Below are 24,211 nucleotides of genomic sequence, written 5' to 3'. Positions count from 1 at the left end.
TCATCGGAGGAATTCCTGGAGAAATCGTCGAAAGAGCTCATAAAGACATATTTTGCGGTATTTTTCGAGAAATCCTCAAATGACTTGTTGAAAGAATCCTTAGAGGAGTTTTCGGAGAAATTACTGGAGGAATCCCTGCAGCATTTTCTGGAGGAATTCTAGGAGTAATTTTGAAGAAATTTCTGAAAGAATCTCCTAGGAATTTTAGATAGAATAGTGGAATAACATTCTACGAGAATGCGTAAAACAATCCCTGGAGGAAGTATTATTGTACTTCATGGAGAAAGTCTTTGGAAAAATTTTATGGAAGAACTCTGAACAGAATTTCTATTGGAGTCATCGATAAAACTTCACGTGGAATCGTTGGTAGCGTTTTTGAAGTAATCAAGAAAAATTTCTGAGGAAATCTCAGGACGAACTTGTGGACGATTCCCTGGAAGAATCTGGTGGCGTCCATGGAAATTTTCAGGAGGAAATTCCTGGAGGAATCGTAGAAATAGTTCGTAAGGGCATCTTTGGAAGTATTCTTGAACAAATCCTCGGATGACTTGTTGAAAGAATCTCCAGAAGAATTTTTGGAGATTTTCCTGGAGAAATTCCTAAAGGGTTTTATAGAGGCGTTCCAGGTATAATATTGGAAAAAAATCTGAAAGAATCTCCCAGGTAATCTAGGAGGAATCTTAGAATATGGTATGTATGTATGTATTTAGAGTGTTTAGAAAAAAAAATCGAATCTTGAACAGGATTTCTAGCGAGTCATCGAATAAATTTCAGGTGGTATCCTCGGTGGAATTTTGGAAAAACTCTTTGGAACAACTTTAGCTACTCTTACCGGGGCTGCAGTCTTGGGGAATCAAAATCAGGACGACTGTTTCAGATAGGGACAAATCTCTCACATCAGTCGAACTCTTCCAAGTATCTTTGGAACAACTTCGAAGAAATTTTTCCCCGAACGAATTTCCGGTGGGGTGTTTGGAAGAATCCGCAGAGGAATTTTTAGAGGAGCAATTTTGGATTTTTTTTAGAAATCCAAATTCTTGGAGAAACTGTTGTATGAATTCTCGGATGAGGAACTTTAGAGAAACTTTTGAAGGGATTTCTGAGAGAATTTTCGGTGGAATTCGTGAAGGAATCCGTGGAAGCGCCCTCGGAGGAATTTTCGAAGACATCATCAGAGGTGTTTTCGGATTACCTTTTGGAAGGGACATTTTTAGAGAATTACTCGGATAAATTTTTAAAGGATTCCAAGAAGATATTAATGAAAATTTCCTAGATGATTTTCTGGCGGAAACTTTGTAGATTTAAATGTTTCCTCGCAGACATTTTTTTGGTGAGGAGTTTCTAGAGGAATACATGATAAATTTTCCGGAACAACTAAAGCAGAAATTCTTATCCTTGCGAAGGAATCTTTGAAAGAATTTGTAATGAATTCAACGGAGAAATTTCGGATGGAATCCTTGGAGGAATTTCAAAAGAACTCCATGGAACAAGTTTTGGAGAAATCCCCGGAACCATTTCTATTAGATACCGGATACCAAAGAGAAGTTTCTAGAAATAACATTGGAAGAATTCTCGGAGCAATTTCTGCAGGAATTCTTAGAAGAATTTCTGCGAAGGAACCCTTGGATGGCTTGTCGTAGAAATTATCAATAAATATCGAATAAACTTCTAGAGAATATTTTAATGGATTTATCGGAAAAGTTGGTGAAGGACTTCTCGAAGAAATTTCTGGAAGATTTCTCTGAGAAAATCTGTAGGAAATTTTGGGAAAAATCTCGGAAAAACTTTCGGTAAAATTTTCGTATTCTGGAAATTGGGCAAATTCTGTAGAAGTTATCAGGAAATTTCTGGGGGAATTCTCGAAGAAATTTGTGATTTCATCAGAAAAATTTCTTGAGAAGTGTCTGGAGAAATTCTCTGGGGAATTTCTAGAGAAACTTATTGATAAATTGTTGTAAAAACTCCCGAAATGTTTGTATGTATGTAGGTAGCCCAAGATGGCAAGACACTGTGCTGGAGAGTACATTTTCCTTCACAGAGTTGCTCAGAATTTCTACGGATTGCTCCCGTTTTACTTGGGTATTGCCTGATACTATCGCAAAACCAGACAATGTTGCCAGATATCCTGCTATTCTTGCAGTTTTAGGGGTGTTTCTCAGAGTTACTCTCGTTTGCCAGGGTCTTGCCCCTAGGTAGCCACCATCCTAGCTTGAGCCTTGAAATTTTCAAAAAATCTATGATTCAAATTCTGGAGACATCTTCTAAACAATGCCTTGAGGATACGTTAGAGAGGTTTGAAATGCTGTAAGAATCTTGAGAAAAAAAATCAGAAAAATGCAAGGAAGAATTGTTGGGCGAATTATCGGAAGAATGGTTAAAGAATTGCTTGAGTAAATTTTGGAGGAATTCCTGAAAATGTTCTGGGAGCTCCTGCAGAAATCCTCGCAGAAATTTTCAATTTCTTCAGAGAAAATTCTTGAAAACTTTCTGGAGAAAGTTGTTACTTGGATGACTGATTTTGGTGGGACTTTTAATGGTTTCGGCTTGCAGTCACAGAAATAAGCGTTGGTTCTGTTATTTCATCGCCGACGTTTCGATCCTCGGGTTTGGATCTTCTTCAGGGCTCGAAGTTAACCAACTTGTGAAATGCCGTGTTTGCACGGAGGTATGTCGGGATTTTTGTGGAATGGCCTCATTAACATGTACCCTTGTTAAATTAATGGGAAAATTAATTACTGGGGGTTTTTCTACACTGTCCGGAATTGCACTTTAAACGGATGTTTCACCGTCGAAGAACGGGAGATTAAAAAAAGAGAAAGGAGAAATTTTCCGGAGAATGTCTAGAGAAATCAGCTGAAATTATTGAAGAACCTCCGAAGTTTTCAGAAAACCTTCGATTAATTTCCTGGAGACATCTTCTAAACAATGTATTGAGCATATCTCAGAGAAAGTTTTTTTTTATCTGTATCAACGAGAATTTTGGCCCCTGTTCAAAGGAAGAATTCACATTTTGTGAGTTTATCGGGAGTGGGGTTCGATCCGAGGTCCTATCTCAGAGAAAGTTGAGAATATGTCCTCTTAGGAATTCCAGGAATAATCTTAGACTTAAATACTGGAAGAATCCTGACGAAATTTTCAGAAAAATCCGTGTAGGAATAGTTGGCCGAGTTATCGGAAGAATTGCTAGGGTAAATTTTGGAAAAAATGAATCCTGAAATTGTTCTCGATGAACCTTCTGGTTGAACGACCTTGAGAGAATAGCAGGAGAAATCTGAGCAGGATTTCTTGGACTAATCCTCGTACGAATTCGCGGGAAATCCTCTGGTGTAAATAGATCTCTCATTAGAACCACTGACTGGAGTAACTGACACTTGTTAACTCAAACATCCATAACATACTGATTATAATTATCACTAGTTGTTCGTAATACATCCTTACCTTGAATATGCTTGCCGAGACCCCGCAGGCTCGTTCCGTGGGCCACAACCAGGACCTTCTTTCCGGCGCGCACCTCCGGTATTATGGTATCGGTCCATTCCGGAACCACTCGCTGCATGGTGGTTTCCAGCGTTTCCGTCAGCGGGAAGTCCGTCTCGGCAATGTGCCGCAGTTTGGGATTGTTCCGAATAGCACTGTAGTACGGATTGTCCGGTTCGATCGGCGGTGGGGGGACGTTGAAGCTACGGCGCCACACCTGGACCTGCGGTTCGCCGTAAATGTCGGCCATCTGACGTTTGTTGAATCCGGTCAGGGCACCGTAGTGGCGTTCGTTCAGACGCCACAGCTGGTGGACCGGGATGTGGGTGAGGTTCAGCTCTCGGAGAACGACCTCGAGGGTTTGGTTGGCTCGGCGCAGGCAAGACGTGAAGGCAACGTCGAAGGTGAAGTTCTCGCGCTTCAGGGAGGCGGCCGAGATTTCCAGTGCGTCCCATTCACCTGGATTGGGGATGAGAAGGACGAAGAACAGAAACGATATAAATATAAGCTATCATTGATTTTCCTCTAACGAACTTCATCAAATTTCAGAAAAGCTGTTCGCAAATCCTTCCATATAAGCGAATAATGTACTATATTGTTCCAAAAGGGTTAAAACTTGTACTAGGTACACTAAAAGCATTCGGTGAGCTTAACAGGACGAAAGAAATGATAATGGTCCTGAAGTTTGTAGCATCGCAGAAAGGCCGTACAATAAGGCGCTAGTCAAAAAGGTCATGGGCGAAGAGATACAGGTTAGAGCCCTGATAAGGGATGCGACTCTCCAGTGCAAAAACCGGGATGTAATAACGGACGCCGAGAAGCTCGCAGCAGCCTAAGCAGCATCATCGATCGTCGATGTATGAAGTGCATTAATCCGCCTGCGAAAACGCTCGACAATAGTATCCAGATCGCCGCGGTCAAGCTCCCGGTGGAGGAGACTAACAAGCTTGTAGTTGTTGGGCACAAACGAGGCTGTGTTGTGGATTGACATCTAAGCCGAAAGAGAGATGGTTCTTGAAAAAGTGAATGTTCATGGTGAGGGCTCGGGTTCAGTTTGGCTTTCTATTCCGCAGAATTATCTCCTGTTCTGTGGCTTAGTTGGTTAAAGCACCGGTCTAGCGAATACGGGGTCGTGGGTTCGAATCCCACCAGAACGCGATTTTTTTCAAAAATTCATCCCTTAATTTGTCAATTGGCAACATTCTGTGTCTTCTAACTACGAGTTTTTCTGTATCCTCAGCAATTCTTACAGAAGTTCCATTGGAATTTCTGTCGGAGTTCCTCGGGTTTTTTTTTTCTGGAATTCGGGATTCGGAATTTTCGGGAATTCCTCCAGAATCTCATCGGGAATCCCTTCATGAATTCCTTGAAAAGTTTGTCAGGAAATCCTCCTGTAGATCCTCGGGAATTTCTTCAGAAATTCCTCCAGGCAATCTTCGGGAATTCTTACAGAATTCCTCCCAAAGATCCTTCGGAATTCCTTCAAAAGTTCATTGGGATTTCCACTATAAGTTTGGCAAGAATTCATTCAGATGTTTCCAGAGAATTCTTTCAAGAACTCAAGCATTTTTTCCAGAAGTTCCCTGGGAAATTCCTCCACAAATTCCTTGGCAATTCTTCCAAGAGTTCCTCGGACATTCCTACAGGAGTTTCTCGACAATTCCTCTAGGACTTCATCGGGAATTGCTCTAGGAGATCGAATCGAATAGAAATCAAATTGAATCGAGAATTCTTGCAGGACTTTCGGGAATTCCTGCAAGAGAACCTCGGGAGTTCCTCCAGGAGATTCTCGTAAAATCCTCCAGGAGTTGTTCGGGAATTACTCCAGGAGTTCCTCGGAAATTCCTCCCGGTGCTCCTAGGTAATTCTTCCAGGAGTTCCACGAGAATTCCTCCAGGAGATCCTCGAGAACTCCTTCAGATGATCATCGAAAAATCCTCCAGGAGTTTCTCGAAAATTCCCTCAGAAGATCCATGGAGGAAATCGACGAAAACTTCTTTAAAAGATCCTCAACAATTCCTCCAGGAGTTCCTTTAGAATTCATCCAAGAATCCTCAGGAGTTCCCTTCAAGAGATCCTCTGGAATTTCTACAGGAAATCCTCGGTAAATTCATTCCAGGACTTGTAGGAATTCATCAGGAATTTCTCCAGAAGTTCATCGAGAATTCCTTCAGTAATTCCTTAAAAAAATTCTAGGCAAAACCTCCAGGAGTTCCTTGGGAATTCCTCTTGGGATTCCTCGGGAATATTCCGAGGAGTTACATGTTTCTCGGGAATCCCTCTAAGAATTCCACAAGCAGTTCTTCATAGTTTCTCGAGGTTCTTTTCCGGCAGTTCCTCGGGAGTTCCTCTTGGTCCCCAGAAAACCTACTCCAGGAGTTTCCTGGGAATTCCCGTCGATTTCCTGGAGGTATTCATAGGTATATCCAGATGAATTTCTGATAAACTCCTGAAGTATTTCCCGATAATCTTCTGGAAGAATTCCCGCGAAAATGCTGGAGGGATTCTCGATGAACTTCTAGAGGAATTTCCAATGAGTTCCTAGAGAAATTCCCAAAAACAAACTTGTTTGAGAATCACCAAGAAACTCCTCGAGGAATTTCCGAAACTCAGAGGTATACCCGAGAATCTTTCGAAGAATTCCGAAGAACTAAAGGAGGATTTCCCGAGGAACTCTGGAAGAATTTCCGATGAACTCTGGAAGAATTCCCAAGGAACTCTGGAAGAATTCCCGAGTAACTCCTAGAGTAGTCCCAAAATAACTCCTGGAAAAAAAATCCGATGAACTCCAAGAAGAACTCCTAAAAGAATTCCGAGGAATAATGAAGCAATTTTCCTTTCCTAGGAATTTTCTAGCAATTTATATGGGAATTCTAGAGGATCTCATAGAGGAATTCTCAAGAAATTCCTGAAAAAGTTGTTGGCAAACTCCTAGAAAAATTCTCGAGGAACATCTGGAGAAAATTCCGAGGAACTCATGTAGAACTTTCCGAGGAACTCCTGGAAGAATTTTCGAGGAACTCCTGTAGGAATTCCCGAGGAACTCTTCAAAAAATTCTCAAGGAACGCCTAAAGGAATTCCCGAGGAACATCTGGAGAAAATTCCGAGGAATTCATGTAGAACTTTCCGAGGAACTCCTGGAAGAATTCCAGAGGAGCTCCTTGAAGGAGTTTCCGAGGAACTCTTGGAGCAATTCCCGATGAACTCTGGAAGAATTCCCGAGTAACTCCTGGAGGAATTAAAAAAAAAACTCCAGGAGAAATTCCCGAGGAATACTTGAAGGAATTTTCTGGGAACTGCTGGAGAAATTTCTGAGGAATTTATGTAGGATTTCTCGAGGAACACCTGGAAGAATTTCGGAGGAACCCCTGGAGGAATTACCGAGGAATTCCCGGAGGAATTCCCGAGGAACTCCTAAAATAATTCTCAAGGAACTACTGAAGAACTTCCCGAAGAACTCCCGGAGAAATTCCATTGGAACTCCAGTATGAATTCACAAGGAACTCCTGGAGGAATTCCCAAGTAATTCCTAGATGAATTCCTGAAAAACTTCTGGGAGAATTTCCAAGGAACTCTTGGAGGATTAACTGAGGAACCCTTAAAGGAATCCCGGAGGAACTTGTAGAGTAATTCCCAAGGAGCTCCAGAGAAATTCCCGAGGTGGAGCGGACCTGGTGTGATGGTTAGAGCACTTGACTATCACGCCGAGGACCTGGAATCGAATCCCACTCCCGACAAACTCGCAAAAAATGTGAGTTCTTTCTTCGGAAGGGAAGTAAAGCGTGGGTCCTGAGATGAACTAGCCTAGGGCTAAAAATCTCGTTAATACAGATAAATTCTTAAAAGGAGGAATTCTTAAAGGTATTCTTTAGGAACTTCTGGAGGAATTCCCGAGGAACTCCTAAAATAATTTTCGAGGAACTTCTGAAGGAATTCCAGAGAAACTCCCGGAGAAATTCCCTTGGAAGCCCAGAATGAATTCCCGAGGAAGTCCTGGAGGAATTCCCGAGAAAGGATTTCTCGAGGAACTCATGGCAGAATTCCCGAGCAACTCCTGGAGGAATTCTCGAGGAACTTCTGGAGGAATTCCCAAGGAATTCTCCTGGAATACCTTATTCCCGAAGAACTCCAGGATGAATTCACGTAGGAATTTCCGAGGCTCTCCTGAAAAAAAAAATCGGGAAACTCCTGGAGGAATTTCCAAGGAAATGAAAGAATTCCTGAGGTACTCCAGGTGAAATATCCAAGGAACACCTGGAAGAATTCCTGAAAAACTTTTGAGGGTATTCCTGATGAAATCCTGAAAAAATTACAAAAATAATACAAAATTTCAAAATTTTTGGAGTGCGGGAACTATTTTTGAAATTCATTCAAAAATCTGTTGAAATTATGTTTCATAACAAATCCGGAAATCAAAACAAAAACAAAAATAGAGTTGCCAAATTTCAATGAGCAAGATGGAGTAGGATGACGAATTTGTTGAATTAAAAGTTTACCCCGGTTATTCGACAACAGTCGGTGTCGTATTAGCGGGGTAATACGGTATAGAGTACCGGGCGTACAATACAGCGCCCCACTTCCGACATTGTGTTTAACGCAAGGCAAAAGCAGCGGAAGTAAAAGAAAAAATGCCGCTAATTCGGTTTTGAACTGAAAACATAATAGCATTTGATCGATAAAGTGGAGAATTCGATGATGTAGAGACAGCTAGAACTCGTCCACAACAAAACGGCAACAAACGGTGACGTGGTCCAATGCGCCAGTGATCACTCGAAAAGTGGAGTGACTTGAGAGTGTTAGCCAGAGCGGACAACTACAGCGGAATCGCGTATTAAATCACATAAGAACTTACGGGAATTTCGGATGAATATCGCGGGAGAAACAACACGAATGTGCCGAACACAAGAGTAAAACGTATGATGAATGTAAATAAACTTTGGTCATACTAGTACACTATTGAATGGTAAATATATTGTTGTTAAGACGTGCGCAAAAGGAAACGTCAAATACATGCGCACAATGGTATCGGCGATTAGGTCGACTAAAGAGGGTTCGGCCAAAAGGTCAAATTTAGGGCTACCGTTGCACTTTCGCCAACACTCCTCAACGGCTAGCCAGCCATCTTTGAAGTACGCGAACTTTCGGGTACTTTCCGCTTCTTCCCTGCTGACTTCACCGTCACAGACTTCTTCCTGACTTCCAGTATCGGGCCTTCTACATCGCAGTTCACTCCAAACTTACCCCGAACCTTAGAGAACGACTTTCCGAAAAACATTGCTTCATCTTGTAGCTCCTCCTCAAACGGTGGGTCATCCGGGAACGACGAACTCGCATCATAAAACTCTTCGGGCTCATCTTGATCTTCACCGTCGTCCGGATCATCCAACACCACACGTTCACTTGGCTTCCCTGACATAACCTCCTCTTGGCGTTCAACTTCTTCCGGCTCACGATGGTCACGCACTGCTACCGAGGCTTGGTATTCACATTGCTTCTTGCGATCTTCCTTCCGCGCTTGCTCAACTGTCTTTAGCTTGTACAGGCTGCCACAACGATTTCCTTTCACGACCACTTTGCCAGCCGCATCCACGATATCACAGCCATTCTTCCGGAAGTTGACAAAGAATCCCTTGGAGGTTAGCATCTTCACTGACAACAGTCCACTGTTCAGCGACGGGACATACAGCGCCTTCTCCAAGATCACATCCACCCAAGCAACACACATGTTATAATAGAGTTACGACAGCGCAAGTTTTGGTTGTATAGAAGTTTATTTTACGTAATTCTGACATTGTGTTGAAATAACGTAAAATAAACTTCTATACAACCAAAACTTGCGCTGTCGCAACTTTTATATAACATGTGTGTTGCTTGGGCACTATTCCTCCATAGCCATTCACGCCAGCCATCTTCACAGTTCCAGATCCAGAGGCCTTCACTGACCTTCCACCCACCAGCACTACGTCACACACATTTTCGTCATCGATAGAGTCAAACAGTCGCTTGTCATTGCACATACACGGAAAAAAATCCATTCCCAAGACCATGAATATGACTCATAGTTTCCCGATATTTTTATGATTTTATGTTATAAATATACACCATGATTAAATTTTATGATCTTATGATTGATTTCACCATAACGCTATGCACCCGTTATTGTTTTGGCTTTCGACGACCAAAAATGGAAAATATAATCATGAAGCTATGATTAAATAAGCTGGGATCATGAGTAGCATTCATGAAGCCAAGAATAATTTTCAAAAACCTGGATGCAGATCCTGATGCTTTACCACCAGATTCATAAAATTATGGTTTGGTGAGGTAGAACCATGCATAGAATTCATGGAATCAAAAAATACTTTTATGATTCCGTCGTCGTCGGACCTATATGCTTCTCAGTCAAATTCATAAAATCATGGTTGAGGGAGATGGAACCATGCATAGAATTCATGGAATTAAGCATTACTTTTATGATTCCGTCGTCGTCGGACCTCAATGTTTCTCAGTCAAATTCATAAAATCATGGTTGAGGGAGATGGAACCATGCATAGAATTCATGGAATTAAGAATTACTTTTATGATTCCGTCGTCGTCGGACCTCAATGTTTCTCAGTCAAATTCATAAAATCATGGTTAAGGGAGATGGAACCATGCATAGAATTCATGGAATTAAGAATTACTTTTATGATTCCGTCGTCGTCGGACCTATATGCTTCTCAGTCAAATTCATAAAATCATGGTTGAGGGAGATGGAACCATGCATAGAATTCATGGAATTAAGAATTACTTTAATGATTCCGTCGTCGTCGGACCTCAATGTTTCTCAGTCAAATTCATAAAATCATGGTTAAGGGAGATGGAACCATGCATAGAATTCATGGAATTAAGAATTACTTTTATGATTCCGTCGTCGTCGGACCTATATGCTTCTCAGTCAAATTCATAAAATCATGGTTGAGGGAGATGGAACCATGCATAGAATTCATGGAATTAAGAATTACTTTTATGATTCCGTCGTCGTCGGACCTCAATGTTTCTCAGTCAAATTCATAAAATCATGGTTAAGGGAGATGGAACCATGCATGGAATTCATGGAATTGAGAATTACTTTTATGATTCCGTCGTCGTCGGACCTCAATGTTTCTCAGTCAAATTCATAAAATCATGGTTGAGGGAAATGAAACCATGCATTGAATTCATAGAATTAAGAATTACTTTAATGATTCCGTCGTCGTCGGTCCCAAATGCTTTTAATTAGATTAATAAAACGATGCAAGCTAAAATCATAAGAAAATAAAATACGTGATATCAGAGCCCATTTCTATGATTTTGGGACCTATTCATCATCCTTTTTTCTATGAGCAAGCAGCACTTTTTAGTTGGCCTCTTGTTAGTGAAGATATGTAATGTTCAAATATAAAAGAGAACAACAATGATCGAACTCACCGGATAATCATATTTAGCTGGTTTATTATTTTTGTCTTTGGCACCTACATCCAACAGGCTAAGGATGCCCTCCAAACCACATCAATTGTTCACTAGTTCACATCACTTGCTGAGTCTCCGAACTCGTCAAACGATGGATAAACCAAAAAAATAGAGAGAATTACCGAAAATTAACGCGCGATTCTCACTTTGTTTCACCCTCCGTACATAAACTCGGAGCTACGGCGGATGGCACAACGAAAACGCGAACTAGGCACTGTTTACTTTTTGCGCGTTTACTTTTTAGTCAATCAACTCCCAACAACCTGCCGAATCTTACGGGCACACTGTTTCGATGTTCCATTTCCTCATATATGCACATTTATTACTCTAACCAAATAAAAACTTTGCAAAAATAGCAGGTTCAACTTTTTCCACATGTCTGTGCTGGACGACCGCGCGATTTATATAATTGCATATGGCAGATAAATGTAACGCTAGGAAGCGACCATGAATATAATTTATGAAAATGCTTGTTTCTATTCATATTTCTGGCCAACTCATTCATGATATTATGAATTTTAATTATGATATTATGAGTTGGCAGACATCATAAGAACATGATTTTTTATTCATGATTAGGGGAATGGATTTTTTTTCCGTGTATGGACACTGGCACCACTATCTATAATCCAGCCGCATGACCGCACTTCGTTCGCGAGGAACAAAACAGCACTTCTGTCATTCACCGCTGCTTGCTTCGCAGCTGACGATTCACTCTTCTTCTTCTTCTTGTGTTCACTGCGTTGTTCCTTCTCCTCTTGCTGAACCGGACAATCACTTTTTAGGTGCCCCTTTTGCTTACACCGGAAACATCTCCACTCCGAAGTATTCCGATTGCTGAGACTTTTCAGCGCTTTCATCTCACCAGAATATTCACCCGAACTTTGCACAGACCGCTCCTTCCGACGCTCGAACTCGTCCAGAAGCTTCGACTTCACTAACTCCAGCGTTAAATCTGCATCCGGCCTTCCTTCCAGTGCCGTAACGAGCCCAGAATACGACTCCGGCAGACTTCGCAATATCATTGCCACTTTTAGCGATTCAGCCAGCTCCTGCCCAGCTTGCGTCAAACGGTCAAAAAGTTCCTCCACCTCGAACAGATGGCACTCGAGATTGCCATCTTCCAGCAGATTAAGACTGCACAGCCGCTTCAACATGGAGACACGGGAGGTCAAGGGTAGTGATACCCTTCCTTTGCGGGCAGGTCAGATCGGGTTGCACGTGGGCATCAGTTCTTGATGTCCGCTCAGCAGTAGGGCGCGGGCGGGGTTGACCCTGCCCGCCTTCCGAGGACAAAGGGAGTGGCGAGGACCACTCGGGAAACTGGCTAAGCGCCAGCATGCTACCGTGATGGACTCTCCAAAGCGAGTCATCGATGTTCGTTGCTGCAGGCTACGCAGCTAACCTTGTGGGTGCGATGTGCACTAGCCCCTCTCTGAAGCAATACCTTCTTGGTGGTTCCGGAGAGACGTAGGGTTTGGCGACCATAGGAATGGTTTAGTGGGTACGAGGAGAGAGTAGTCCTGGATTTTACTTTTGTTGTAGAAGACGGCCTGTCAGACCTACACTACCCTAACCTTCTGTTAGGGTGTCTGTTGAGCAGATTATCCCCCTATGGTTTAGAAGGAAAAAAAAAACACGGGAGGTCACAGTCACTTTTTCGTGGTACTTTTTCAAGTTACACCAGAAATCCTTCGCACTTGTCGCTGCCTTGATTAGCCCATATTGACTTTCCGCGATACACAACCCCATCGTTGCGCGGGCCTTCTTGTCATCCTTCTCCCATTGACTCGGGTTCACTGTCGGCTTGGGGGTATCGATCACGTACCACAATTCCTCCCGCGTTAGCAGCATCTCCATGCGAAACTTCCATGTTTGCCAGTTTTGGTTGTTTAACTGGACAAACTTGTTCAAAGCCTCCATTGCTGCTGGGAAATTGCTAGTGATGGACGAAAGTTTCACACGCGCCACACAAACGACCGTCACTTTCTCAACGCTTTTCCGACCCGTTTACACCGTTCTTCGCGCAATTATCACTGGGCACATCACCTGTTAGCCAGAGCGGACAACTACAGCGGAATCGCGTATTAAGTCACGTAAGAACTTACGGGAATTTCGGATGAATATCGCGGGAGAAACAACACAAATGTGCCGTACACAAGAGTAAAACGTATAATGAATGTAAATAAACTTTGGTCATACTAGTACACTATTGAATGGTAAATATATTGTTGTTAAGACGCGCTAAAGACACACGGAAATTCTATGAGAAACTGATACGCTCGCGCAGGTGCTTTGTGCCACAAGTCGACATGCGCCGAAAGAATCACGGAAATCTTCTCACGAGCGAGCGAGCGTGAGGTGGCGGCAGCATTACGATGAATACCTCAATGGCGACGTTGCAAGCACCGAAGGTGGCGTGGTAACAGATCTAGGAGTACGTGCGCAGGACGAAAGACTTCCGACCTCTAACCTCCAATAGATTGAGGAGGAGGTTGACCGGTTGAAAAACAACAAAGCCGCTGGAGCAGATCAACAACATACTGAAAGCCAGGTGAATCAGATTAGTGATTAATGTGTCGAAGACAAAGTACATGATGGCAAAAAGCTCTAAGGAGGATTTAACGCGCCCGCCACCCCGAATTTCTATCGACGGTGATGAAATTGAGGCGGTTGAAGAATCCGTGTACAGTGGGCTCACTGGGGATCACCGATAACGACACCAACAACGAAATTCAGAGCACATCATGGCAAGAAATCGAGCTTACTTTGGACTACGCAGAACAAACTTCGCCATCATATGAAGTTAACTACACTGAACGGCGGCTTGCGGTGAAAATTACTATTCTGAGGGTCAATTTAAATGCACAACGCCACTAAATTTGTGCAGACTGAGTTTCGTTTTAATTCAACAGAATTATGTTTTCAATTTTACCATGGACTCGATTTTCAATTAAAAAAAGTTTCTGTTGGCAACCGGATTCGAACCAAGAATCTTGACATCACCAGGCTCGCACGCTACCACTCAGCTGTCGAACCGGTTGATGTGAGAAGAAACAAAACGCACACAAGAAGCGTTGGTGGGTCGATGATCATGTTTTGCCATGGTAAATTTAAAAACATTTTTGTGCTTATCATTACTGCAAGGCTCCTTTCAGTGTACCTACAAAACGCTGATTAGACCGGTAGTCTTAAATGGACACGAAGCATGGACTCTATGTGCAGAGGACGAACGCGCCCTTGGAGTTTTCGAACGGAAGGTGCTGCATACCATCTATGGCGGAGTGCAGATTGGAGTGCGGAATTGGAGAAGGCCACGAACTGCATCATCTGCTGAGAGAACCAACCATCATGCACACCGCGAAATGCGGGAGTTACGGCATCAGCATGTCGGATAGCAACCCGAATAAAATCCGACCGGTACAAAAAGATTTGTTGCGCAGCTAGCTAGGTGGGTCGATCTAGTGGAGGACGATTTGTGGACCCTTCGCAGAGTGTGGAACTGGAGACGCACAACCATGAACCGAGTAGAGTGGAGACGGCCCCTACGTACAGCAGAGGAGTCTGACCAGTAAGGTAAGTAACATTGTTGAGAGCATTTGTACGGGAATGGACAAGTGGGACTTTGTATGTCACCCTGCCACGCGTAGTAGGAGGAAGAGGCGTTACCGATATCCATGTGTTTTCCAGATCGAGCAACTCAGAGCAATAGAGAGCCGAGAGAGCCATACCCGTTAATACGAAATGTACCGCACTGTATTGTGAAGCTGACCACAGGTACAGCCCTTTGAATTTGGCGCAAAAACATTATCAACTGAAATGCTACATGAAGATCGTCGACGTAACGCGGAAGCAGAAGAAATTGCATAGCAGTTCGGTCAAAAAAGAAGGCAGAACACCAAAAAAGGATAAATATTAGATGACACCAAAGTTGCATCTACAATCCAGCCAAATTTTCAGCCTGGAAAACAAACACACTGATAATCACGAAGCCGGTATGCATGCTTGTCAGACATAAACATCACCTAACATTCAACTAATAAGTGGTGAATCATATTATCAACGATTCTCTTTCCTGATGGCTTCTACATCAGCGTCGTCGCCGTGGTGGCAACAAAACGATAAAAAGTGTTCGCGCTGCCCAATCAGCCGAGTACAATCAAAACAAATGTGATTTAAAAATATAACACACCACTGATAGATCTCGAACGCGGACTTTTTCGTACAAGACAAGAGTGTATAAGACACCGTAGGTGCTGCTTCGTCACCGGCTACTTGCTTTGGTCCGTTTATTTGTTTGTTTGGCTTGAATTTGAACCACTTCGGCTTCCAGTTTCTGGTCTGATTGGGCTACTCTCAAATTACCCCAGTCGGTGTGAGATGTGAGCCCTTTAGGTTGGATGACTCATGCATGCGAAGGCATTCCAACAACCAACAAAATGCTGCCTTCTGCTGGCATTTACGAATTAAGGCACCTGTAATTATTAGCAGCGCGAAAGTTGAATTTTATCAGAAACAGGAACAGCAAACAACGTGGGCATTCACATTCCGGAGAGCATGGGATTTAATTATACTGAGCCTCATCATCATCGGTGGTAAGAAAACCCTTTAGGTCTAACATACGGTTTTGAACCTTGCCGTATCCAGAAGGTCACATGTACAGTAGCGGACAAAATATAAGATATGCTTCGGCGACTTTAACATGTGAAAATCAATGTTCAGGTATCAGGTATCAGAAGGCCGGCTCCAGAGGCACGTTATCCTCCATTTGGGACATTTGTGCCATCGCCAAAATAATAGCCTATTTCATCATCTACCTGAGGGAAAAGGAAGGAAATAAGGATAAGGATGGGGATAAGGACAGGTAGGAAAATAGGAAAAGTACCCTGGAAGAGGATGCTAACGCATAAGCGTACCACAATGGGTTCAAACAGCGCCCTGAAAAGGGCACTGTAATAACGCATAAAGCGAAAGAGAGCCTATAGCTCTTTACCACAGCGAGTTAAGAACAACAGAACGTCCTGAAGATTAAGGTTTCTGAAGTCAGTTTCACTTAATAAGTGTTTCCCGAGTACTCGGAAACGCAATTGCGCAAAAACTGGACAGTTACATATTAAATGATACGAAGTTCCATAATCGGATTCACAGCTATCACATGCAAATGAATCAGCTTGCTGAATATTCGCCATGTGATAGCTGAGTCGGCAGTGGCCAGTCAATGCTTTGACCAGAATGCTGCAATTCTGCTTTGACAGATTTGTAAGATACTTCGCCACCCTTGGAGATGGCTCAGTACAATACAATTTGGTTTGACGACATGACTCCAAACTATTCCAGTGTTGTTTGTGCTGAGTGGCAGCCCAGGTGTCAATCTGAAGTTTTACCCAACACTTCAATATCGGAATAGCTGGCTCAGGGTCAATGAAGTCATGTGATGCTCTAGTGCGAGCTAACTCATCAGCCAATTCATTTCCAGCGATGGAAGAATGGCCAGGCACCCATACAAGGTGAACAGTGTTAGCTGAATTCAGCTCCTTGATTTGAGTTCGACAAGCGATAACTATCTTCGACCTGGAGTTGGCCGAAGCAAGTGCTTTAATAGCAGCCTGGCTATCTGAACAGAAGTATATTATTTTGCCCATTACGTGCTGATGAAGTGCTGATTGCACTCCGCACATAAGAGCAAAGATTTCGGCCTGACAAACGGTGCAGTATCTACCAAGTGAGTAAGACAGATACAGCCTTAGCTCACGAGAATAAACACCAGCACCTGCTCGACCTTCGAGAAGGGAGCCATCAGTGGGGTGACACAGCTGTCAAACTCGGTACATCGCCGCCTCACCCATCATCGTTTTTGGTACGGCGCGTTTTGGTACCCACTTTCTGGACAGTATACCCTAACTTGCTCCTGATTTTCGGGTGTGTGGCTCGTGTGTTGCTAGTGCTTATTTCGGAAATTACACATTTCAAGCGAAATTGTTGTTTTTGATGATTGTTTCTCTTTCTTTATCACTTTGCACGATATTATATGTAGCAGCGAAGCAGTGTCGATGTTTCCAGCGCATTTTTCCATGAATTAAGCAATCAAAACAAAACATTGGACGCCATGTTGAATCGAATGTTGGGTTCCTGATTTTGGTCCTTTGTCATCTCCCTGGGAGCCATCAATGTAACATACGATGCCGTCTGAAATACTTCTTTCCAGATATCCAGATGTCCACTTTTCCCGGGAAGGGAATTTCGTGGAAAATGTCCTATATGGGAAATTACAAGCAATTGTAAGATCACTTGGAGCAAGGACAATTTTGTCCCAATTCGCCAAAAGTGGAAACAACGAGGTGTGTGTTGATGTGCGGTTCACAGGAGTTTCGTTTAGTAGACCGAGTACCCGTAGACGGTAAGTGCAAGAAAGTGCTTCTTGTTTCGAATGTGTAGTGGAGCAACGTCAAAGAGAACTTCGAGCGCTGCCGTGGAAATAGAGGAGAACGCTCCAGACATCGCCATTAAGCACATCCTTTGGAGATGGCCTAATTTTGATTGGACCGTTCTCACTTCGCCCTTTTGCCACCACACAAGACATCCATAAGCCAATATTGGACGAACAACAGTTGTGTAAATCCATTTGATATACTTGGGTTTAAGACCCCAAGTTGTACTAAAGGTTCGCCGGCATTGCACGAAGGCCATACAAGCTTTCTTGATTCTGAACTCAATGTGAGGTGTCCAGGAAAGCTTAGAATCAAGAATGACTCCAACGTACTTTACCTGTTCAGTCACATCGATTTCAGAATCAAAGAGACGCAAAGGTCGAACGCCATTACGGTTTCGCCTTTCCCTTAAAAGAACAATAGATGTTTTACTCGGATTAACCGAAAGGCCATATTGGCGACACCAACCTTCAACTACCTGAAGGGCACTTTGCATCAGGTCGAAAAGGGTGCTGATGCACATACCGACTAACATTGTTAGGTAGTTGTTACGAAAGCAAGCATTGCAATTATTCACAAATTAATATAAAATTCTCACGATTGGTCATTGACCTACGAATAAATAAAAAGTAAGGAATCACGGAAAGAAAAGATTGTTAGACCAAAAGGAAGACACAAAAACCAAACCAACTAGCTGCAAGTAAGCACCATCAAAGAGCTCGGTTCGCAATAAAAATAAATACACCCAGAAGTTAAGCCCACGTCTTATCAGCAGCCAATACCGTATGACACGCACAAGTTAGGCAGCACCTAGAGTTGAGTCATTTTCAAATCCTTTTACTCTCTTTCGTCACAATTCTAGCCAGAAAAATGCACAGTCAAGTTTGATAACCCATTTCTTGCCTCCACGGTAGCAGCGTGAGAGATCCGACAATGAAAAAAGCAAGGAACCTGGCTGCAGATAGAGGCAGTACGCACGTAATAAAGAAGCGTAATTTACGAACACAAACTTGTACGCAGTCGTTCATAAGAATGCATTGTAAGTCACCAAAGTAAAACGTCTCATAGTGCCAGAACAGAAACGAAAGGCTAGGCCACGATACTGAAGATTTGAACATGCTCTGCGATAGGGTCGCTGCTTGAAGGTCGTGGCATAGAACAAAAACAAATTTCATTGTAATCAAATGAGTAATAAAATTTTACTATCAGTGAACAGCCGATTCATAACAATTGAACAAGCATACCCTTTAGCGTCCTATAAGCAATAACTAGTAAGGGTTCTAGAAGACTCTGGCTAAGCGCTAGAGCAATAAAACGGGAGTAAGTATTAGATTAAGGAAGACGCTCGGTCGCAGGCACTAGAAGCTAGGGTTTGATAATGCTTCAGCCATTTAGTAAGGCTAGTACCAAAAAAAAAGGGCTAGATTAAATGCAAGTGTATAGAGAAAGCTGGATTAGGACATTGCATGGAAAAGTTAGATGCGCATGCGTACTGAGCATCAATTCCAAAATTTTGGGCAATATAAGACCAACCTTTTCATATGAATAAACAGTTCTTGATTGACACTCAAGCGACTCATCGATGCTTTCATCCGAAACCATCCATCTCCAAACATAATTAAACTAATCAGAAAACCAGACCAAGTTTCTCCCCAGGCCGATATACTGCCCCTCCTTAGTCGGGCAAGTAGATCCTGGGCATTCTTAGTCTGGAACCTGTTTCAGAGCCGAGTATTCTGCACTTGTCGCACTCCGTTAATGTTCGCGCCGCGTTCTTCGCTCGCTGTTAAGCGCGGTGTCAACAGTAGTCGTCGGCAAAACCATAATGTAGGAAAACCGCTATTATTGAGTTGCCTCAATAGCGTATCTGCTACGAGATTCCACAAAAGTGGTGACAAGACTCCCCCTTGGGGCACCCACAAACACCCAATTTCCTAATCGCCGAATGACGCAATGTCGAGAAGAGATGTCGGTTTTTGAGCATTTGGTGAATCCAATTGAAAATCATTGGAGATATACCATGCCTCCGTGCGGCTTCCAATATGGTATCGAAAGGCACGTTGTCAAAGGCACCCTCGATATCTAAGAAAACACCCAAGCAGGATTGCTTTTGAGCGAATGCTTTCTCGATATCGTAAACAACCTTGTGTAAAAGAGTCACAGTGGTCTTACAGATTGGTAGGCATGTTGGCTCACATGAAGAGGCCCGTTGGCCAGATGAACATCACGGATGTGATGATCCACAATGCGTTCTAAGCATTTCAGAAAAAAAAGATGTCAAACTGATAGGTCTGAAACTCTTTGCTTCTTCATACGACGCACGACCCACTTTTGGAATAAACTTTAAAGTAATATCCTGCCAGGATTTGGGAATATACCCTGTAGCAAAACTGCAAACAAGTAGTTTTTTCAAAACATGTTTGAAATAATCAAATCCCTTCTGAAGCAAAATAGGATAAATCCCATCTGCCCCAGGAGATTTGAAAGGAGCAAAGCTATTAAGAGCCCACTCAATCGATTCTATAGTTACAATGCTCCGAGCCAAAGCTAAAGAATCATAACTACAAGAAAAGACATCAGGTTCATCCGAAGATGTAATATCCACACATCCAGGGAAGTGTGTGCTGAATAAGCATTCCAGAAGTTCCTCATCAGAGGAAGTCAGATCGCCATTTGGCAAACGAAGTTCGTTCACCCGGAAATCCTTAGATTTCGCAAGGATTTTGTTTAACCGACTGACTTCACTCAAGCTGGAAACATTTGTACAAAGGTTTTTCCAGCCGGATCGTTCAGCAGGCCGGAGAGCTTTCCTGTAGGCCTTGCGAGCCGACCTGAAAGCCTCCGAACCAGCCGAACGTCGTCTGTTCTTTCTACATTGTTTCCTGAGTTCGCCAGATCAGAGTTCCACCAAGGGGTTCCTCTTGTGATCTTCACAGACCGTAGAGGGCACGCTTCTTCAAAAGCTTCCATGATGAAGGTCGTTGTAGTATCACAGACAAACAGACGTAACTCTTAGAGGAAATTCATCAAAAATTTTGCCCGGTGTCATTTTTATGAGCACACTGCCACCTGTTAGTAGAACCGCGCGCGACGCTTTCGGCCATGATGGATTTCGATTTAACGTTTTGCTGACACGCACACTACTACACAAATTGCCTGTAATTTTCGTTTGCATCATTCAGCAACGTGTTCACTGGCAAACGTCAAAGCGATCGAACACTAGCGCATCTGGTGGAACGATCGCGCAAATCAAATGAAATTTGAATTGATCGTTAAATGCATGTGCCAAGCCGTTTTGAAGAGTGACGTCTGTTTGTCTGTGGTAGTATCAACGGCATCATCTAAATCATTTGGAGTGTCAATGGATGGTGAGTATCCATGAAGTTTGACCGCAACCAAATCAGTAAAAAGATCCCAGTTTGCTGACCGGGGATTCCTGAAACGCAATGTTTGCGAAGTAACATTCAAAAAAGATGTAGCGATGATCTGATAAAGATTCTTCATCTGACACATACCAATTGGTCAGCTCGTGACTAATTCTACTAGAGCAAAGCGTTATGTCTAAGACTTCCTCTCAAGCAGATACCATGACGGTTGGGCGGTTGCCTATGTTAAGTAATGCAAGATCTGTACTACTTAAGTACTCCATCAATCTGGAGCCTCTCAAGTTAATGTCTGAGCTGCCCCAGATAATATGGTGAGCATTAGCATCACTGCCTACAATTAGCGGAAGGCCTTTTGAAGTACAGTATGCGATGACGTGTTTGAAAGCATCCGTAGGGGATGGTTCGTCATGCGGTAAATAAACCGAACAATAGACGTACAGCATCCGCTCGATAACTGACTGCTGCTTAACTGGACTGCTTTTTAACTGGGCGCTCGATAACTGGGCCAAAGTCCAGTTAAAAAGCAGTTGTCTGTCAAAAATAAACGAAATTTAACCTCACATTTTGCAAATCAGTAAACAAGACAAAATATAACAATAGCCTCCGGCTCCGGGAGCTCAGTCCAGTTATCGAGCGGCGCTCACTAACTGAACTGTCGTCAAAGCCCAGTTATCGAGCGGAAGCTGTATTTCCTGTTGAGGTTTCCAACAGATACATCCATTGTGATGGCACATACATCTCGGAGGCGAATGACTATTTGTTAAAACCTCTTTAATAAATAAATAATAATAATAAATACATCTCTAGTGGTTAGTTCGGAGATGAGTGTAGCAACTATTGCGTTGTTGACAAGCATACAGGCTCAAGGCATGACACGCGAGTTTTCCATTTCATGTTTACTGAAAATAGCAAACACCGGGTTCACAAGGTTTCCTAGATATAAGCAATGATGCAAAATATCACCTCACGAATGCTCAATCAACTTATCAATTGTATTTTTATCGCTTGCGATTGAACTGTACACTGCTCAGCGATGACCAGAGGCAAAGAGGTGGCAAAACGAACATGATGTACCGTCAAGGCGCCATTCACCGTGGGGGCTCCATTCACCGTGTGCCTTCGAATATTTTTTCATTATTTCCATATTATGATTGAATGATATGACAATTTCCCTTCAATTTCACCAATACAACACTAATGTATTGTTACCATGTCAAAACGCTCATTAGAAACATTTAAAAGTATCATTTTGATACTAAAGTGTGTTTACATGAAGTGGGTTTCTGCTCGTTCACAGCATTCATAGCGAAAAAACGAAAACTGCGCTAAGGTGATTTAAGCGATAAACTAAATGTAGTAACGTTTTTATTCCACCAAGAAGCAATTAAATTCACATATCAGGTATGTATTTTGCATTACCGAAGTAAGTTTAACAAGAAAGTACGATTACACGTACTTTTTATTTGAAACAAAATGGCACGGTAAATGGGTACCCTAAAAATCAATGGTCTCCATTCACCGTGCCCCACATTGTCCCATATATCTAAAAAAAATCGAAAAGTAGAACATTCGTTTTTCTAATAAAATCTTGCAAGTTATTACTTAAAATGAATTTAAACGAAGAAAATTCCCTTGGCTGGGTTGTTTTGATCATTTTTGAGGAAATTTCTCATACACGGTGAATGGGTCCCTACTACCACGGTGAATGGTGACCTACCACGGAATTAGGCGACCCTACTACGCTTTACTAATTGTACTATATCACCAAATTTTGTGAAAATTTTTCTTCTTTTGTGGATATTGCTTTTATTTTAACCTATAATGAAGGCAATTAAAAGCGGCACCAACAATGTTTATAAGACTGGTGTCAAATGACAGCCCTTATTTGCCTCGAATCCTCTTAGATCCACGGTGAATGGTGCCTTGACGGTAACTCACAAACGATTTTGCACACATGTCAGTGCCGCCACATGCTCACCCGAACAGCCGAACAACACCGAATGGGTTGATTTTAGAAGCTACGGCACGAACGCTCGACACGCACACAGAAGCAACATTTGCATGTACCGACACCACACCAATAACGTTCCCAGCCTACGATGCTTCGGGATAAGGGAACGTCCATAAATTACGTCACGCAAAAATTGCCCATTTTCAACCCCCCCTCCCCCCTATGTCACACTTTTTGTATGAGACCTCTAAAATGTTTGTATGGGTCGTCACACTTTGCTCAAACCTCTCTCCCCCCTAAAAGCGTGTCGTAATTTATGGACGTTCCCTAAGGGGCTGTCCATAAATCACGTGGTCATTTTTTTGGGACTTTTCAACCCAACCACCCCCCCCCCCCCCCGCGTGGTCATTTGTCCATACAAATTTTTTAATTTGTCCATACAAAATGGTCATTGGCCGAACCCCCCCCCCCCATGACCACACCACGTGATTTATGGACAGCCCCTAAGCTGATGGGCTGTGCCATTTTGCAGAAGTCTGCAAAGATTGATTGTTGCTGTTTTTTTATGCTGAAGATTGATCTGAGCTATCCTAACCGTAGCCACTACCCAAACTAGGTAAGATTGAACTCTTCGCAATAACAGCACAACAAAAGAACAGCAGCAATAAAACCAGAGCGGTATCGATTGGAAAACGCCGAAGGCGAGGATACACAGAATACACTGTGTAAATCGCATAATGCGAAACCACATAAGTGAGAATTTTAACTAATTAACAACATCTTCATAACCCCGCCCTTATTTAGCCTCAAGTGAGACTAAAGAAGGGCAGCCGATTGTCTCGGAGAAACACAAGGTCCACTGCACCATTGCTCTGGTTAGCGCAGTAAGGGCAACATACTGTGGAGGGCGCCCTGGTACTCCACAGGCTCCGTTTGCGGTTAGGTTTTTATTAGACCCCCCTAGCCATTCATTCCTAGGCATGGTGAGCATGAAGCCGCATCACACCATGAATTAGGGGTCACCTGTTGGTGGATTCTTACCACCGGAACAGCGGTCCGTAGTGTTATTCTTAGCCAATTGAGACAATCGCTACCGACACTACACAGCTATCTAGGCGGATCAAGAAAAAAAAAGTTAATATTGATGATCAACTTCGTACGGGCCAGAACAGCCTGACAGTTGTTAGCCAAATGGCTGCCGATGGCGGCACCAATATCGACATAGGTGCACGGATCAAGAAGACGAGGGCTGCTTTTGCGAACTATAGGCATGGAACAACAACCAGATTCTAGACCAGATTAGTCGACGCACCAAAATCTGAATTTTTTAATCTGTGCTGCTATACGCCAGTGAAACATGGTGTGTATCAGTGGAGAACACTCAACGGCTGCAGGTCTTCATCAATAGATGCCGGTATGTAGTTCGTGCATGGTGGCATCACAATTGGAGCTTCAACGTGGAGCTCCATCGTCGATG

General features: G+C 42.9%; 1 protein-coding gene across 8 annotated transcripts in view; it reads right to left on the bottom strand.

The window, feature by feature from the left end:
- LOC109400507 (2,3-bisphosphoglycerate-dependent phosphoglycerate mutase) overlaps positions 1–24,211 on the bottom strand; it is a 52,891-nt gene that overhangs the window by 5,634 nt on the left and 23,046 nt on the right. For all 8 annotated transcript variants that reach the window (XM_029860075.2, XM_029860074.2, XM_029860069.2 and 5 more), the window contains one exon: positions 3,439–3,936. In XM_029860075.2, coding sequence (XP_029715935.1) covers positions 3,439–3,936 — 498 coding nt within the window. The remainder of the gene's footprint in view (positions 1–3,438; positions 3,937–24,211) is intronic.

This window comes from Aedes albopictus, chromosome 1 (genome assembly GCF_035046485.1).
Source record: "Aedes albopictus strain Foshan chromosome 1, AalbF5, whole genome shotgun sequence".
In the NCBI taxonomy this organism is placed as follows: domain Eukaryota; kingdom Metazoa; phylum Arthropoda; class Insecta; order Diptera; family Culicidae; genus Aedes; species Aedes albopictus.
This window is presented reverse-complemented; position numbering and strand designations above follow the sequence as displayed.